At 39.5% G+C, this 19,527-nt stretch overlaps 1 protein-coding gene across 1 annotated transcript in view; it reads right to left on the reverse strand.

The window, feature by feature from the left end:
* Positions 1-19,527, reverse strand: part of LOC139741191 (neuronal acetylcholine receptor subunit alpha-10-like) — a 94,411-nt gene that overhangs the window by 24,262 nt on the left and 50,622 nt on the right. The window contains exon 4 of the mRNA XM_071651783.1: positions 2,385-2,494. Within this exon, the coding sequence (XP_071507884.1) occupies positions 2,385-2,494 (110 nt within the window). The remainder of the gene's footprint in view (positions 1-2,384; positions 2,495-19,527) is intronic.

The following is a 19,527-nucleotide window of genomic DNA, read 5'->3' on the forward strand; positions in this document are numbered from 1 at the left end:
TACGTTTCATCTCCAGCGCCATCCACTTTTTGTCCTCTTCTCATTTGCTGTACCCTTTTTTTTCCTTCCCTGCCCTTAACATCAAAACGGAAAATTCTTACATTACTACCCACACTACTACAAACACTGCCGATTTCACTAATTTTATCATTCTTATCACTTCATCTCTTCGCTTACTTGTCTACTTGAATTGCTACAACGCCCATGACCGCTCGATAACCAAATATTGTCTTGTTTGATTTCCGTAGTCTACTTCGAGTGGCCAAACATAATTCTTAGCGATGGAAGGATCGTCGGCAAAAAAATGATTAGTGGCCGAATGATTTATGATGAAATTATGTTGATTTCTTGCAGGGGAGAAATATCAAATTTAGTTGCAAAGGGACTTTTCAGACCTTCAGACTATAGAGGTCATAATAAAGTATGCAATGAAAAGCTTTTTCACCTAGGTACGACAAAAATTAAAGTTTCTTTTTTTCTTTTATTTCAGTTCGCTGTTTCCGTGGGAGAGGAAAAAAGTACAAGTAATACGTTATTGTCATGGTATTAGGTAACAGAACCATTCACGACTTCTAATTCGTGGGATTTTATTATTCTTTTTTTTGTTCAACAGCCTTTCTTCACAAAACAGAGCTTGTTCCTATTCCCAATCTATGGATTGTTTTACTCTACTCTGGGCGTGTTGCAACATGCGCTGCAGCAAAAGAAGTTCTCCCAATGGTAGCTTTGACTCAGTCGTAAGCAGAGAGTATACTGCTTGGTCATATCGGCGTGTATTCCGTACCCGCTCTTCTCGATATCTTCAGGAAGCGTTGTCAATCGAAACGAAATATGTTTTAATCTTGCTCACAAGGCCCTGTCAGTGTGCCGCTGGGTTCCTCTCGCCGTGGTGATAATGTCAAGGGTTACTCAAGCAGGGCATAATCATATTGGTTCGGCAGAAAAATACCATTTCCCTCTGACGGAGCCGAGACTATATACTTGATGGTCGTCATGAAAGCCGCGAAGACCAACGGATGAAAGGTAGCCGGTATGAATTGGGTGTTTTTTTTTCTCAGGCTCCCCCCAAAACAGTCGTAGCATCTCTCTGCATCAGATGGTTTTCTTACAAGCAGTGGTTGATGGCATCTCGCGAGTCGACTCACAAACAACCCTCCATGACGTCAGCATTGCCCCAGACTACTTCCTTCGACAACTCACTGAAGCTTACGCCTACATGTAATAACTTATTTAATTTGATAGTAAGCTTTGCCCCTTCAGAAAAGAAAAAGAAAAGAAAAAACCCGAATAGAACGTCAACACCAAACTTACGAAGACACCTGGACAGTGTGCACTTCATTATGCTCAGCTAGTCTTGTAAGTTTCAAAGTAGTCAAACCAAGGCTGTCGCAAAGTGCAGTCTAACAGCATGCCATAATAGTTGCCTTCATGAGATAAGATGAAAAATCGGCGATCGATCAAATTGAGAGAAATTCTACCAGAATAAGACTTGAAGTGAGGAAGTGATGGATTTTTTTTTCTTCAAATTTCACGTTTTCATCGAATAATGATATTGGACACGTGTCTGGTGATTTTATATGTGTTTATGACCTGATATAATGATGTCATAGATATGCACGCACGTACATTTAAAATGATAGTTTTCGTCGATACCTCAGCAACTGCAACGTCAACATTGTTAAGTTATTTGCACGCCAACAATAATGGGGCTAGGAATACAGATCTTTATTTTTTATATAATTTCAACGAAGGTTGTGTTATAATGCTGTGTCTATAATAGGTCAAAGGGAGACCTGTGGGACGTTGACAGTAATTTACATCTAAATAATGCTTATTTGCCAACAATTTTCATAATCATTTCATACTATAATGGTCCAATTTCAAATATCTTCCATCGTTCAATTCCCTCTGTTCGATATCACTGTCTTATATCGTGAAAACAACGTGATCATGGAGTGAAAATGCACTTTAACTTCCATCATTCAGTTGATTAAGGTTAAAACCCATATTTCTCGCCCACTGATTTCATTATGTTTTGTGTCGTCTAAAAGGAGCTCAAATTATACGTTGTTTAGACTGCGGAAATATATCCTTTTTGTCTGGTATCTACAGTTGAAAAAAAAAGTCAAGCAAATTGAATATGAACCGAAAGCCCTTCATTGCGTCGGTAAAGCGAGCTATCCACTTGTCTCTGTACTAATGTTCATTAATATGGTAATCCAATAACCACTGACAAATGCCCCGAACACGATGACACTGCCACTAATTCCATCAGCAGTGTATCTGCGAGGAAAGGGATGGGGAGGGGGGAGGGGGAGGGAGCGGACTCAAACACGGCCTGGTCATATCGCTGTTCACGTGATTTGCCGTAAGGGGGAGTTTACCTTTCGTAAAGTGCGACGTCGGGTAACCAGATATCCGATGGCTTAAGGCTTAGCACCTCGATACCCCCGTAGTCATCCGGATTCCACTGCAAGAACTCGTCAGTCCAGCTCTGTAAGTAGAGAATAAAGAAAAACTTCGATTGTCATCAAGACGTAAATGAGAGACATACATTCACGTAACAACTCTGAATATAACAAAAACAAAAAAAAAAAAAAACCCAACAACTTGGATATAAAGGAACAGCGACGTTCAGCTGCAGAGCTTTCGTTTTCCTTCAGCGCCGCAATCCCGAATCCCTCCCCCCCCCCACACACACAACACATACACACACATACATACACACACACACACACACACACACACACACACACAAACAAACAAAACAAAACAGAACAAAAAAAAACACAAAACAAAATGATTCCCCCCAAAAAAAGAAAAACTTCGATTGTCATCAAGACGTAAATGAGAGACATACATTCACGTAACAACTCTGAATATAAAAAAAAAAAACAAAACAAAAAAACAACCCAACAACTTGGATATAAAGGAACAGCGACGTTCGGCTGCAGAGCTTTCGTTTTCCTTCAGCGCCGCAATCCCGAATCCCTCCCCCCCCCCACACACACACACAACACATACACACACATACACACACACACACACACACACACACACACACACACACACACACACAAACACACACACACACACAACAAAACAGAACAAAAAACACAAAACAAAATGATTCCCCCCCCCCAAAAAAAAAAAAAAAAAAAATCCGAGACTTGAAAAATCTAACCCCTGCAGGAATCGCACTCACACTTCTTCGACTAAGAGCTATATAAGTTGGTCACCTATAACATCTACTCCTCTACCACTCCGTCCTACTCCGAAATAAATTATTTTGCTAGTGTCCATCGGATTTCATTGCTCTTCTTTCAAATTGCCGGAGAATCATAACTATGCCGAAATTATCAACATCATACTCCAAGCTCCAATTGTAAATGACCTATTGATCTACCTATTACCGTCTTCATATGGCACTAATAGTCATTAAAGCAACGGAAAACTGCCGGCTGGCTTTAGAGGGCAATGGAATAGTAGGTAAATTCATTAGCATGTTTGAAGCTTATAGCTGCAGGTTGCTAAATCATGTCTTGATTTCACGGTGCACCTTGGTCCATGAATATGCGGAGACATCAAACAAGAAGAAGCATATCAATTATGACACCATTTTTTTACTTTTAATAATAACAATAGTGATAATAACAATAGTAATAGGACGACCTTAAGCTCTTTTGCAAAGACGAGAAGCAGTGCGACAAGCTATCGTAGTAGTTCAAACGATTCGTCTGGTCAACCAAGACATCGGAATGGACTTCGGCATCAACAAGTGCGCTACCCTGGTTATGAAGAGAGGGAGACAAGTGAAGAGTGCAGGAATATCACCTCCTGATGGAAGAATATTGCAGAGTTTGGAGGAAGGAGAGAATTACAAATACCTCGGTGTGTTGGAATCTGATGATGTCTCGAACAATGCTATCAAAGTGTCTGTGACGAAGGAGTACTTTTCACGAGTAAAAAGTGTACTAAAATCACACTTAAATGGTGGACACGTGATCGCAGCTCTAAACACCTGGGCGGTAGCAGTTTTGAGATACACAGGAGGAGTGGTGGAATGGACGAAGGCGGAACTGGCTGCTATGGATCTTAAGACAAGAAAGATGTTCTCGATCTACAAACCCACCAGATGAGTGCTGATGTCGACAGGTTGTACCTGCCAAGGAAAGAAGGAGGCCGAGGACTCGTGAGTGCATCAGATTGCGTGGAAATGGAGCAAATCAGCCTCAACAATTACATAAACAGCACTGAGGAAAAACTCCTTCGAGCCGTTCTGGTTGAAAGTGGAAATAATCTAAACACCATTAATCAACTTACTTTCAAAAGCAAGAAACGAACAGAAAGATCCGCAAAGTGGAGAGAAAAGCAGCTACACGGGCAGTTCTGCAGAGAGACGGAGAACATCAGCAGTAATGACACATGGTTATGGCTGAAGAAAGCAGAACTGAAGAAGGAGACATAAGGACTGATCATCGCTGCCCAAGAGCAAGCACTGTCAACGAATGCTCTAAAAGCCAAGGTACAGAAGAGATATGTGGATGCCGCATACAGGACATGCCGAGAAAGAGACGAGACAGTGCAACATATTGTATGTGGCTGTGGTAAACTGCATGGCCCAGAAAGAGTACAAAAGACGACATGACAAACTGGCGCAAGTCGTTCACTGGGAGCTTCGCAGAGAACATAAAATACCATGTGAGAGGAAATGGTATATGCACGAACCACAGAAAGTTTCTGAAAATGACCAAGTTAAAATCCTGTGGGATTTCGATGTTCAAACTGACAATGTCATCCAGCATAGGCCTCCGGATATCATCGTCGTAGAAAGGGCTCGACAGATGTGCATGATCGTCGATGTCGCGGTACCGAGAGACAGCAGAGTAGCCGACAAGGAAAAGGAAAAGATAGAAAAGTACCAGGACCTTGCCAGAGAACTTCACCGCCTGTGGAATACGAAAACGAAGGTGATCCCTATTGTCGTCGGAGCACTCGGAACAACGCCAAAGCAGCTGCGACGGCACTTGGACGATGTGGGTGTGCCTGATCGAGTGCAAACGCTCCAAAAAGCAGCATTGCTGGGGACGGCGCGAATCCTAAGGAAAGTACTAGAAGTCTAAGGTTCGAGGATGGAACTTGACGTGATATTGATCTCCAAGAGATATCTTGTGACGATTGAGACAATAACAATTATGATAATAATAATGATAATGATCATCATTATCATTTGTTATTATTATTATTACTATTATTGCTATTATTATTATTATCATTATCATTATTATCATCATCATCATCATCATTTTCATTGTCGTTCTTGTTATCATTATTTGCTGCTTAAGTGGTGCACACGGTTTTTCACACAATACATACAGAACTATGGGAAAATTTATGATGGTTGCTCTACTCTTGTCAGCATACATGGACCCAGGTGTGATCACGAAAAAAAAAAGAAGAAAAAAAAACTCCTTTCTTCATCACTTTTACGTGTTCCTTTACACAATTTCTCAACGATCATTTTGTTCTTCAATTTTCTTTTGGCTGAAATGACAGACATGCTATCCCTCCGCATTCCCACATATTTTTATAAGAGGAAAAAGATAATAATTTGAACTAAACGGATTAACACACAAACACACACACAACACACACACACACACACACACACACACACACACACACATACACACACATGCGTGCACAAACACAATTTTTTTCATTTTGTTCATTAACGCATGTTTATACACGGTCACCCAGTATGTCCGGGGCCGAACGCTTCAAATGATTTGCTTTCAATTAATTAATACAGAGGAGAGCAATTGCTGCACCATGCCTACCCTTTCACCAGATCACTGTACCAACCAAACCGACGCCTCATAAATCACCCTAGGCGACAAGCAATAGATGGCAAGTACTATTAACAAGGATATCGTGTCATTATAACAGATTATGACTTCTCCAGTGCCGTAACAACATACATACATAAACACAAGCGCACACATGCATATTGCACACAGAAAGACAGACACGTACACTAGCACACATACTTACATTATATTGCGAGTTAGCATTGCTACAATACAGCAGCAATTTGATCCATTTCTTTTTTTAGGAAACCAGTTACAGGGAAACTATTGATTTCTAGTCGAGCCTTGCATATTTGACCAACTTTTGATAACATGATTTTCCGTCATCTATCTGTTTTTAGCGTTCTATAGGCCTACATAAAAGTGTGAGGCCTCAGAGAAGCACTTAGTGACATTTTGATCTTAGCATACCGTGCAGAGCTCGAGAAATGCTTGCGAGTAGAGTGTAAATATCATGTGAGATGGATAACAGTTAGCAACATACGTGACTCCACGTATCACGAAAACCCCCTCTGGAGAGAACACGAGCAGTCACTATTATAATATATAGGTTGCCGTTCTCAACAGATTAAACTTACGGCAAAATTATATCGTACACAATCAATCGTTCTCGAAAACCGAAAGAGCAGAGTATCTTTCCAGGTTATTCAATTCCCCTTTCGGATGCGTAAAGACCGAAGTGTTTTTGATTGTTGTTTCTTTTCATTCGCTTTTGTTTTAACTTTCGATACAAACTTTAACGTTGGTATCTTTTTATACAAACATGCATCTAGTGGAATTCCATTAAATCGAAAGGGGAGTTGTCCACAATTTCGGGTTTTTCTATTCCTCCCTGAGTCTGAATATGCATTTGTCGCCATGTCTTTCTACTCGTCTGTGTTTAACATCTCTTTTTCTCTTTTTCTACTGTATGTGAACAATGATGTGGGAAGGACGGACCAAGGCATTACCGTAGCCCAAGGACGTCTCTCTCATTTTGTTTCATTTAGAGCCTCGGCGCGAATAAAGACTCCTATAATAATCTCATCATTTCGGCTGCTTGATAACTGCCAAGGAAGATTTAAAATCGTTGATTAATCATGTGGATGTTCTTCTGAAGACGGTAGAAGGTAGCTCTGTGGAACATGCACAATCGTCATGACAGGGAGATAGTCGAGAATACTGTATAATTCATATGTCGGAGTCACTGGGGGAAAGTAAGAAAACGAAAATTCTCCCCGAGTGTCTCTTCGTAGTTTATTCTCGCGGTTAACTGGAACGCAATATATTCGCGGCATGCTGTGAGACATTTCGCGTTATTCATTTTCATTTCACCGTTTGGATGGGAAGTGTCATTCAGGTATCAAGCACAAACACGATTTTGAGAATGACGAACAGGAACAATGGCTAGAATATGGCGGGAAAAGGGAAACCAATACCCACCCTCTGAAGTCCAGGAGTTTGATATGAAACCAGGACATAATTCCGTTGAAAAAAAAAAAAAACAACAGAACCCCTCCATAACAATAACCAAAAAAATCCTGGAAATTTCAAAATTTTGAGCACATATTATATGGCTATTGTGAGGCCGATGACATCATCAATTCTCTTTGCGTGGTCATATTGATAGTTCAAGAACTGTTTCGTAGAAATTGGCGAAACTTCACAATTTGATTTTGATAAAATTGTCTTCGCTGTCATGAAATTTTACTCTTTTTCACTCAGGCTAACTTCTTCCCCGGTCTGCAATCATCATTTAAAGGCAAAACAAAAGTTGAAGGCAAATTCACTGAACACCTAGATTTCACAATAAATGAGCTGAAACTTCATGCAAAAACAGCTGATACGACGAACACTCATCGGTTGTAAAAATAAGTTGATGTTAGGAGCAAAATCGGTTACCTTAGTACAATATCCCGTGCGCTGCTTTTGACTTTAAAGAGAAAACCAACAGCACGCATGAGGGACGTCGATCCGTTTTAGGATGGGGGGGGGGGGGGTGAGGGGAGGGCAAAAAGCATATGTGCAAGGGAGAGAAGACACCGACGGGGATTGGGGGAGGGTGTGGTAGAGGCTATGCCCCCCTCTAACACAAGGGAGCTTTTGCATTTACAGAATTCAACGATAAGGTGCACACTTTTGATGAAATATTTGGAAAATTGCTGAATTCAAATGTTCGTGATAATTGTGAATGCCTAAATCATGGCATCTATATACCACTTTTTGCTCCTTCACCGAGTACCAAGTTGATAGAGGTAGAACTGATATTGGAACTGAAATTTAATGGTCTGTTGCACATCTCATGTGGGATTTTTGGACATTTTCAAACCCCAAAGTATACTAAATCTATGGACTGAGGGGGAGAGGGTGTCGTAAGGGCTTTTCCCCTCCGACACAAGGACCTTTTGCATTTTTTATAGAATTAGAATCAAAAGATCTGATGCACATTTTTTTAGCAAATTTTTTTACACTTTTCAATAAAAACAAAATCAAAGGGAAATAGATATTCAATGTAAATGTGAATGACTAAATCCTGTTATCTATCACCTCTTTTTAGTGTGCGCGCCTTTACTGTGTACCTTTTGCATTTTTATTGAAATAACACGATGTGGGACACTTTTCGGTGAAATGTTTCGAAATTATGAAACATTTTGATTAGCATCAATAGCTAAATGCAACGTTTTCGTACAATTTGCCATTTATGTTTCAGCAGTCTAACTGTATTAAAATTCTTTTTGCACATCTCGGAATTATGGAGGGGGGGGGGGTATGTTTGCCCCCAACAATTTCATGGGGGGGGGGGGGGGATTGACGCCCCTGACATGCACTGGTATGCGATATATACAAGCACATTCGATTGTGTGTGGTGAATCGAGTATTTTGTTTGATTTTGTTTAATTAGTGAACAAAATGGTAGGTGGGATATCGATGACACGTTGTTAACTATAGTATTAATGCAGACACGTGGTCCTGGATGGTCTTCATAGGAAAGGCAAGACAAGATACAAGTTCTCTTCTGCATGTTAGCTCGATTTGCCCTTAAACATTGATTTTCCTTTAGATATTTCTTTAGATCTTCGGGGTGAATTCAAAGTGTCCCTCAACCCATGTAAACACGATTTGAATGCCGAAGGATATTGACTACTCTCAAATTTACAGACTTTGTGAAGTTGTGAAGGCACATTTTGTTTTCTTCGCTTCAACATTTCGTGGTTCGAAAGATACAGCATCCACGAACGTGACATTTACAGAGAATTGGTATAACAGCTTCTCCCTCTCCCTCCCTCTCTCACTCTACGCAGCGAAGACCTCAAATGGCGGTAAAGCTCTCACCAAATGATTCAAAAAAGAACCCAACGGGACAGATCGAGCCACATAGTGCATGCTAATCACACCAGTTTCAGATCGTCATGTGAAAGGGTGTGACAACTACACCAAGATCAGCCAAGTGTGCCGTCCCCTCTTACTCACCCATACCAAGAAGAGAATATGAATAAAATATCTCTAATGAGAAACAATGCAAACGTCATAACCAATGTCATTTTCACGTTTGTCTCGTATTCCTGTTCGATCACGCAAAAATGCACCATTACACATTGCAATTCACATTCACATTAAAAAGTTTAGCTTAAGTGAGGATGAGATGGAAGTGTATATATCTATATCTATATCTATATCTATATATATATGTATCTATCTATCTATCTATATATATATATATATATATATATATATGTGTGTGTGTGTGTGTGTGTGTGTGTGTGTGTGTGTGTGTGTGTGTGTATGTGTGTTATTTCCTCTACGATTTTCCAACACTGATGTTAACTGCTATAGCACTGAGAATATTTCAGAGGGAAAAGGCACTAAGTTTTGTGAATAAGCCTTAATTTTGTCCCTGTGCCTGACCGACACAATCGTCATACAGGTTAGTGGCCTTTTCAGTGCCCTTTTTGTTCCTGATGACCGACGAAGATATGGAGGAAGTTTGTAGATCACCCTAATGCCATGTGATAAATGGGAACAGGCAGCCCTCCGATAAGTATTGCAAACATTGTGCCATCGTCTCATCGATTGGACCGTGCGTGAAGATCTGCGACATTCAACACGAATCCTGCTTATTTGGCGACGGCCAGTGTCATATGCAATTACACGTAACATGACCGCCTCTTCGTGATGACACGGGTGCCCTGGTGTTTAAAAGTCGCCCTATCGGCTGACCCTGGCCAAATTGAAATAAGAGTGGCTGGTTGAAAGGCTAGTCCTACATTCAGCTGCACACCGGCCTTGTTTTGACTAGCCACCCGAATGACGTCAGACCCCGGGCACCGCAAGATACCTCTTGTCTTTTAAGTATGTATCTTGTCCATTCCTCAATTGTGTTTGGTCTTGGGTGTATGCACTGTGCCATATTAAAGGGGTTGTTCACAAAGATATATTAGCAGACTTCCCTGAAAGGAGTCGGGGAGGTAATCCATCCCTGAAATCTTTGGAATGCGATCTTTACAAAGGGACAAATCTTGGCATTGACACGGACTATATCGCACATTGACTAGAACTGTAATAAACTATAATATTGGAGGTGGTTGCATATAGGCCTTGGATCGTATCCCTATCGGTGTCATGGCGTCACACTGTCCCAAAATCGACGGAAGATGGACACACGATAAAGGAAATTTTCAAATTTGGCTCTGGTCGAATAAATCTGGGGTCATTCGTTAGGTCATCTTAATGCCATCGTATGATCGCTGATGGAGTTTCTGAGGATCTGGCAGCAACTTCGTAAGCGGCGGCTAAATCTTTGGCAAGCCAAAGAATAGCCCGAAGATCTTGCAAAGGTTCATGTTAGGATAAAGATTCACATCTCGTGTATTCTGGTGTGGTTCGGGTGTCATCGTGTGACTTTATGTAGGTATCGCATTTGCTTCGGCTGTTGATTGGCTGTTAACAAGGTTCGCGGTCAGCTTCGTGCGATGTTGAAAGTTCCATGTTCGTATGTCAATTCGTGTGTCTTGTGTCAATTTCGGAACAGTGTGAGGCTACTCTAAAGCACCTGAAATCCCTGGCGCTGAAATAGAGCTGTCTGTTTGAATACCCTTTTCTATAGCAACATGCTTCAAATACGACTTAAGATTTAGGTTTTAGAATAAACAGTTTAAGATTTGTGTTAAACCAGTCACGTATGTATACTGTATGTATAGCTTAAAAAGGTCTTGATGTAAATGTCATGGGGACACACACGCAACGGTGCGCATGTTCGTACCTGTACTGTTCACGCGCGTAATGTGCCATAATGATTATGGTAGCAGAGTTAGCACGGATGGGTTAGCACATAACTCTGTGAATTAAAACTTATAAGATGGTGACGTATAACTTCGCCATCTAGCCTTACTGAGAGATGGCAAAATGCACTCATTTTCTTTGTACATAGCGTATAATCATGAGTTGTAGTCAGTGAGATCCGATGAGATCCCGATTCTAGTGCCAGAAAGTTCCTGGCTGCCGACATGAATGTAGTTGTGTCTTTCGATGGCTGATTCCTCAGGGGTACCCCGTATAGGGATGAGACATTCACATTCCATCGTCCCATCGGCCGTTTTTCTCGTCACGCACGAAGTCTTTGTATGTGCCGCGTCAGCCACCACTTTGTTAATTCGGAAAATGACCCGCTAACGACTTTCCAGCTAGCACTGATTATCTGACTGTGTTGTAGTGGAAGGGCGGGGAGTGAGCCTCTTCAGACTGCAAACTTTCGCTGATTATGTGCGAAATCCTGATTCCCCTTGACAATTTTTTTGGTTGTATTTCTGGTCTTGAGCCGGCACACCTAAGGGTGACCCAATTACAATGATTCATTCTTACCACCTCCAACCTATCTATTGGGTAGGGAAATGGCTGTGACATATGCACTTATCAAGATAGTCATGTAAAGTCAGCGGTAGGATAAAAGACAAGCGATTTTACTTTAGTTTTTTAGTTATTTGGTTTTTATTCAGCCTGAGCGGATGTAATTAGAGCCCAAACAAAACAACGGACATTTTAAACAATATTTGATTACTCATTGCACAGTTTACTGCAATTTCTTGCATAGTTGTAAAATATCAAAAAAGTTAGGTAAAATGTAAACATGACAGAATGAAATTGTTTTGATGCATTTCTTTGCATTTGTGTTTTTGGGCAGCGTCACGGGGGTGCTTTCATGTATTAAAGAAAGATATTGGGAAATGTAGAACTGTATTCATTGCACAATGTACAGCCCAATTCGTATTTTGTCAAAGGCTTATAACGCATTCCAGTCCCTAGTAGAGCGACGTGTTCACCATTTGAACTTAGACTGTAACTGCAAACGACGCGAACGTCAAAGAACGTCAAAAAAAAAAGAAGAAAAAAAGAAGTGACAGACAAGAAGTACAGTTTAGTGTGTCAGAATTCATCCTTTATATAATTAATGATTTCAAAAGCTCATCAAACTTCTTGTCCTTTCTTTTGCTTACCGATTATGCCAACATATATTTTCACATCGAAACCCTACAGCCCGTCTAGAATGTGGAGAACTAAAGTCATTTCATAGAATGGATCCAAACAAATTGTCTTTCAACGTGAACAAAAACAAAAATAATATATACACTATTTCGTAATTCTGTCATTTATCTGTTGAATGATGTAGATTTAATGGCCACTTGGGCACATTTATGTAACCACTATCCCCTAGGACTTGCCAGATTTATCTATGCACATGTTTCATATAAAAAACCCAATTAAACGATTCATGCTTACCCAAGAGACAAAAATGATTAAATGAACCTTCCAAGTACTCACACACCTTCAGCTCAGAAAACAATCTCATTCACCTGAACGCTTTTTAATAAGCTTTCTGAAGGTATAATTAAAAGTTTGATTTTAATGTTTAAACTTAATGTTTTATAAACAGCACCACTTTGATACATTAAGAAGTGCTTAAAGTAAAAAGCAAACTTGCTAGTAAAACAAGTCAATCACATTCCTTTATAAATCCCTGCTGCATGTATGTCGACTGTCACAAAAACCATAGCATCATTTCGCAGTCTTCATTCGAGACTAATAAGTACAACCAAGATTGTAAAGAAAGAGCACACTTTGATAATGTAAAGGCAAAGTACTGTACCATGATAAAGGCCACAAAAATATTAAGATGTAGAAGAGGAGCCAAGTTTCAGATATCGCACGTCACATCACATTATCATCTGCTTCATGTCACTCTGTTTACATCTACCGAAGATAAGAAGAGTCATTCAGACGACTGGTATAAGAGACTATATCGCGATAAGGGGAGGTTAGACTTCATTCTCCGCAGGGAAGGAAGACGAGACATGATTGTATGGGATGGAGAAGGTACACCAGCGAGACAGAAAAGGCAGTTTGAAATTTGCGACTATAAATCTGGAAATGACAGTGTTTCACTCTAAACTATGATGGATACTGCCTCGGGAAGGTTTGAGAGCTCTTTGTCCCAACTTGAAGAACGAATTAAGGCCCGATATCAAACTCTAATCGAGAGAACAGAAAAAAAAAATGTTTCAGATGCACGCAATGCCATGCCCTGACATTATTTTATTGGTGTTCATGGCCCTTTTTTTTTTCCTTGACGTCTCAACCGAGTCAATGATGGGCAAACGTGCACTGTATCATTTCACTGAATGAACTAAAAAATTAGATTTGATTGATATCAAAATATGCCTTCCACCCGACCATTGCCTTTGGAAGGTATAACTTTCTTATACCAGAAAACACGTCGCAGACTAGATTTGAAGAGGGTTTACGTAAGAGACATCTTTTTTTTTGTAGTGAGGAAAAAAAAAGAAAGATAAAATACATGTGTTCAGATGGACACTGTCTTGGTGAAGTAGAGAGGACTGGGAGATTTTCTTGCTTTGGCGACTAGCTCCCCTGGAACCAAACATCGAATTCAACTTATTCAAATATTGGCATACGTAATTAGCACCAAAGAAGATTCATGGCGGACGTTTGGCTTTACGTGACACTGAGTGGCTGACCGACACGTAAAGGGCTATGTTAAGATACGCACAGCGATGCGATAATCGCATGCAAACATGCGTGGATATGTATGTCTAGATAGGTAAATGTTTGCGGAATGAAAGAGTCATAAGGCGAGATTCTATTTTCGGAGTGACCATGCCAGAATGCTTTTGCTATAATGCTGCAGAATCGCTAATAATGCGTCTTGTGCGATTCGCAAGTCAAGCTATGTGCATTCCTCTGGCCTCAACGCGTGATTTAATGATAAGAAGACACAAGGAGACAGTAAAAGTGGAGTTTTAATACTCTCAACTGATGAAAGAAGCCTTCATCAAGTGTTATATATTACAGAGTCTTTGCGCCTATCTGGTTTTCCCCCGAGTATTGATGAATTGTAATCAATAACTACTGTTGATCTACATTCATAGGAACGCCTATCAGAAAAATCATCGTTAGCGTTGATTAGAATACACTCGTTACGAAAATTAAACTGTATGACTTTCTTCAATGTTTTCGGTTTCTGAAAAAAAAAATGTAACCATTAGGCTTAGCCACAACTGCCACTGAAATTCTAAATGCCACAGGAAGATATCACAGATTGCACTTTCTTGAATTCCTAAAAGCATGCATTCCTCTTTTTTTTTTCACCAAAAGATTTTACCAAAATCTTCGGCAGAAATGATTTCATTTATATCCACCAAGTCTGTTTGACGGGCAAATAAGAATTGCCTTTTCCTTTAGTAGTATAGTTTTCTTATATCAATCGCTACTTTGAGGTGTTATCAGAGGCGGTACCCGGTCACACTGGCTCAAATGCATCCGTTTACCATGACTTTGGAAACATGGCTCTACTGAAATGGTTTCAGAAAGTAATGACGAAGACGTTGCAAGAGGTGCAAGTACCACCTAAGTCGTCATTATGTCTCCCTGAAGCTGAATGTGCAGAAATAGGATTACACGGTCAACAAGGGAAAGTAATGTTGCTGCATAATGAGTCGTGTTCGTGATCTAGAAGTCTTTCGTCTGATTAACAATGAAAGTAGGTTAAAGAGCTAACGAGATTTAGGGCAGAAATGGAGGACGGCGCAGGTGGAGCTCTGTACTTCCTCTGTATAAAAAGACTTGCTTCCAATGAGAGTAACATTCTGAAGCAACAGGGCACATGCATATGCTTGCGTTCATGTGCGTGTGTCTATATCCGTGCTTAAGTTGTCTATAAATTATTTTATTACAATTTTCTGGACTAAATCGATGTGTAAATCGTAATTTGATGAATTGCACTGTCATATCGTTGAGACAAAAACGCTTTCCACGGAGAACCTCAAAATGGAATGAAAGTGCAATATGATTGATATTGCACTTTTTTCAGGTAGTATGCGCTTAAAGTGGTGTGGAAACAATGCTGTATTTAAAGACGTACAGAAATTTGCAATAGTTGAACTTCTTATCTAGGTCTGTACGAACTACATTTTTATTTGGATAGCAGGTCGTCATTATTTTTTTTTTGTTTACTTATTTATATTTGTCTGCCACAAACCCCACAAGCCTTCAAGACTGAATACACATCTTTCACGTCAGCAGGTCTGCGCGAGCATTATTTTGACCTGTTTGTCGTTATTAAAATTCCAAGGCCGTAAACACTCGTCTCGGAAAGGCAAGCATGTGAATTATATGAAGAACCGTTCCATCCGCCGCTGTGTTCCTTTGCGTCGCCATATTAACTGTCAATCACAGGGGCAAAGGGGCAAGGAGATGGGTTCGAGCCCGACTGACTTCCAGTAAGAATGCCCTTCGGCCTATCCTTCAATTTCCTTCTCGTGAAGTAACAAGTGGGCTCTGCTAAATTGGTGGGGATCGTGGGAAGTTAGAGATTTCCAAAGAATATACATCGTTTTCTTCCTTTTACTACTCATAGACTTCAGTTTGGAAGGTTTTCCTCTAGATATCATACGATGGTTTCTGTATGTGTCTTTATTTTGACTTTAAATTTGATTACTGAAACTGCATCGGTATTACACTCGAAACACAGTGGGCAGTCATTGTACATTTATTTTCTTATTTCACTTGACATCAATGTAATACATAATGTTATATATAAGAAAATGTACATACAAGGACAAAATATAAAGTGGATTATAACTTATAGAAAGTGTGCATGCGTGAGATGTAAACAAAAGACTTATCATTAAACGATGTGGAATGTGAAGGAGCAGCAAAAACGGAGCTTGTGTATAACTGCAGGTTCCAGGGAAGATATAACAATGTTGATACGTAATACGGTAGAGATAGACCACAAAATGAATGCTAAGGACATAACTAGAAACTAAGATAGCACAGGAAAAAGGGGCAAAAGGAAATAAAAGAAGAAAAGATGAGAATCTAGTGAAGAAGAAAGGTGAACGTAAGTATTACATGCATATCTAACCTATAAAACAAATTCAAATCATGAGGCTGAGTCCAAAGGTTCTTTGGAAGCAAAACGCTGAGACCATGTAGCAACAAAACATGATATTCTGAGTAAATCTTTCATATATAACGGGAGAATGACATGAATAACAAATTAACATATTTTAGTCAAGCAACTTATAATGATAAAGTAGAATTGAATAGAGTTTTTGTCTGAAATCAAACAAAGAAGAAATTTTAATTATAACTTCAAAAAGGTTATCAAAAAATAGGTCCGGTTCATCCGTCTCTTCTTAGTTAATTTCTATGTATGCATGTAAACATAGATATGAATATAGGTATATAATGAAATATATATGTATAAATATGATTACACTGAAATCATTTTCTATTGATCAATATAATGATAGGTTAATGCTAACTATCAATTTAAAAATGATAAAAATCATCAAAACATCAATTTTCATTATTCATCACCCCCGTTCCCATCACTGCATGCTATGATTTGGATTAGCCAAATTTCGTTTAACTTTCGCATCTATAATTACTTTTTATCAGTGATTGTTTGAATGATTGTGTGTGTGTGTGTGTGTGTGTGTGTGTGTGTGTGTGTGTGTGTGTGTTTGATGGGGGTATTGTGTTCTGGCTTGCACTGGTATCGAAATTCACAATTTATCAGCAGTAGAGAGAGTAGTTGAATATTTGCTATCCAAATAAGACGATGTCTTTAATTATTTTGGCTATTCATATTTGAGCCTCAGTATGGGAGATTGCAAACCCAGAGACGAACATCGACTTAATAATGTGCAAAGAAGGGAAGAAAAAGAAACATCAGAAAACAAAACAACAAAGGCGATAACAAGAATAACAGAATCTGAGTAACTTTTCCGCCGTATTCTGTATAATCTCCCTCTTCCCCTTATAATCTAAAATCATAACTCGGGAAACTTTTATCCTTAACGGCACATACGTCATCAACTTAAAAAGAATGCACAAGTGAATTAAAGGATCATGAGAAGAATACAATGAAGGCAAAAGACGTTCGGTATATTTCATCGTTATTATGATGATGCTCATCGATTTATTGGATATCTGCATGTTCGAGGTTCGTTCCCTCCGGCTTATTATCAATGCCACGCGCTGTCCGAACTAATTCGAAGGGATGGTGTCTCCTTTGGCGCTCCTCTACTCGTCCAATGAAGCCACAAGGACAGCCGCTGAAGTGAAGGTCTGTGGTGGGGGAGGGGGTGGGGGAGCTAGGAGGTGGAGGTTGGGGTGGGGTTTGAAGGAAAGGGATTGCGGAAGAGGGCTGGGGATCCATGTTTGACTAAATTGCGGCTTTCACCATCGAGAATGTCAGGTAAGATCATCGCTCCCTGGCACTAACTCTTACATGATGACACTGTGCAATCTGCACTCCAATCTCCCCCTGGTTATCCCACGCCTCACCTGCCTTCTGGTCACGTCTCTAATGTAGACGATTGACCCATGAGTGTGATAAATATAAACAATAGGGGATTAGTAATGATTTGTTTATCTCTTCTTTTTGCATTCATGTTCAAGAATTCCAGGAAATAATAACTATCCCCAACAATAACAAGCAACATTCAGATATCCCCATAGGCTGAAAAATGGGACAACAAGAAAATAGCCAAGTGAATTGAACATGAAATACGAAAACAATCGTGCAAACATTGTTAACAGTTACATGAATCACATCCCCAGTCTTCCACATAAAATCTACGTGTGGAAATCAAGTTTATTTTCCGCCATGTCTTTCCTTTTCAAATCCCAAGCTGTGGATGTTCTATATGACCTAAGGAAACGCCTACTCTTATTTTCATTTCAGTTAATCATAATAGGTGAACTCTTATTACACCTCTCTTTTTACACACTGTTCTAGCAGTACACAACGCTGACAGTTATATGTTTGCAAGAAAGTGTGGCTGCCATTCTAACATCAATTACCTCCCTAAAGTGGTTGAATTGTGCCAATTATTAGGATTATCGTTATAGAATAACGTTGATTGCACTTTATCTTTAGATTAGAAAAAAAGTATTCAGATCAAGCAAGCATATATCATAGTTTATACATTGTTGATATGTTATACACATATGTGAATTTACAATATAAAATCTACGGTAAAAGAATATATATATTGCCCAGAGGGGATTTCTCAACAGTGCTATGAGATGAAGTCAAGAGGCATAGCATTGTTGAGAAATCACCAAGGACACATATTTTTAACCGTAACCTGAAAAGAAGCAGTCGATATTCGTTTTTTTTTTCTGATACCGCATTCCATGTGATTGAGATATCTATTTATATTTATATCAAAATGAAGTTGTCGTGATACCAGACAGAGAAATTACATAAACTACAATTTCAAAATGTGCAAATACACGCGCAAAATAGACAGACGGGCAACTTGAAAAAACCACTAGCTGACTGCAGGGCTGCGGGCAGTATAGCGAAAACTAGTGACTGCTCCTTTAACCAATCAAAATCGAGGATTCATCAAATGATGTATATAGAAATATAAGGTCAACATATATATCATAATGCATCCATACACGTGTGTATGTCTACCATTAACTGTTCGACTACTAAATACAGCAAAACCAAAATCAACCTGTCTATAGTGGCCACATGTCTATACAGGTATTTTTGTTGTTTCATTCCTGTGACCGCTGTAATCAGATTTGACTGAGTAATCTCATGATATCATATGCATATTGTATGTATTCATATGTACATTAACATACATTTTATGTAGTCACATCACTTCTGCCTTAAACTGGAGAAATGGACTGATCAGAGACGCTTAAATTGCTCGATATTTTTGACATTCAGGACAATTCACATTCCGCAGCCGCTGGGGACATTTTCCTTCCGTTCTTCTGTTCCTTTTTTTTTAACTTGATGCCTATACTGCCACGACACATATTGGCTTTCACATCACCAATCAATATTAATGGCAATAATAGCTTAAATCTTATTGCAGACGAAATCTCGGCGGGGTCCGTAATTAGAAGTCAAGCTCCGAGTTACGTAGACTGTACTGCCAAGGTTTTAATAATAGCGGTCTACTTTAAATGTGATCTTGCAATCATTTCTCATTATGCCGATTGTTATTCCGTCAGGCACAATTTTCCCAAATTGCTCTGCCATAATCAGGTGTTGCACTTGTTTTTCGGGCTCATTTGTCAGCCGGAAAAATCTGCACATAATTTAAGTAAACACTCACAATCTAAAGCC

Source organism: Diadema antillarum, unplaced genomic scaffold (assembly GCF_040938485.1).
Source record: "Diadema antillarum isolate AM-2024a unplaced genomic scaffold, OU_Dant_1.0 seq00000910_RagTag, whole genome shotgun sequence".
NCBI classification, from domain to species: domain Eukaryota; kingdom Metazoa; phylum Echinodermata; class Echinoidea; order Diadematoida; family Diadematidae; genus Diadema; species Diadema antillarum.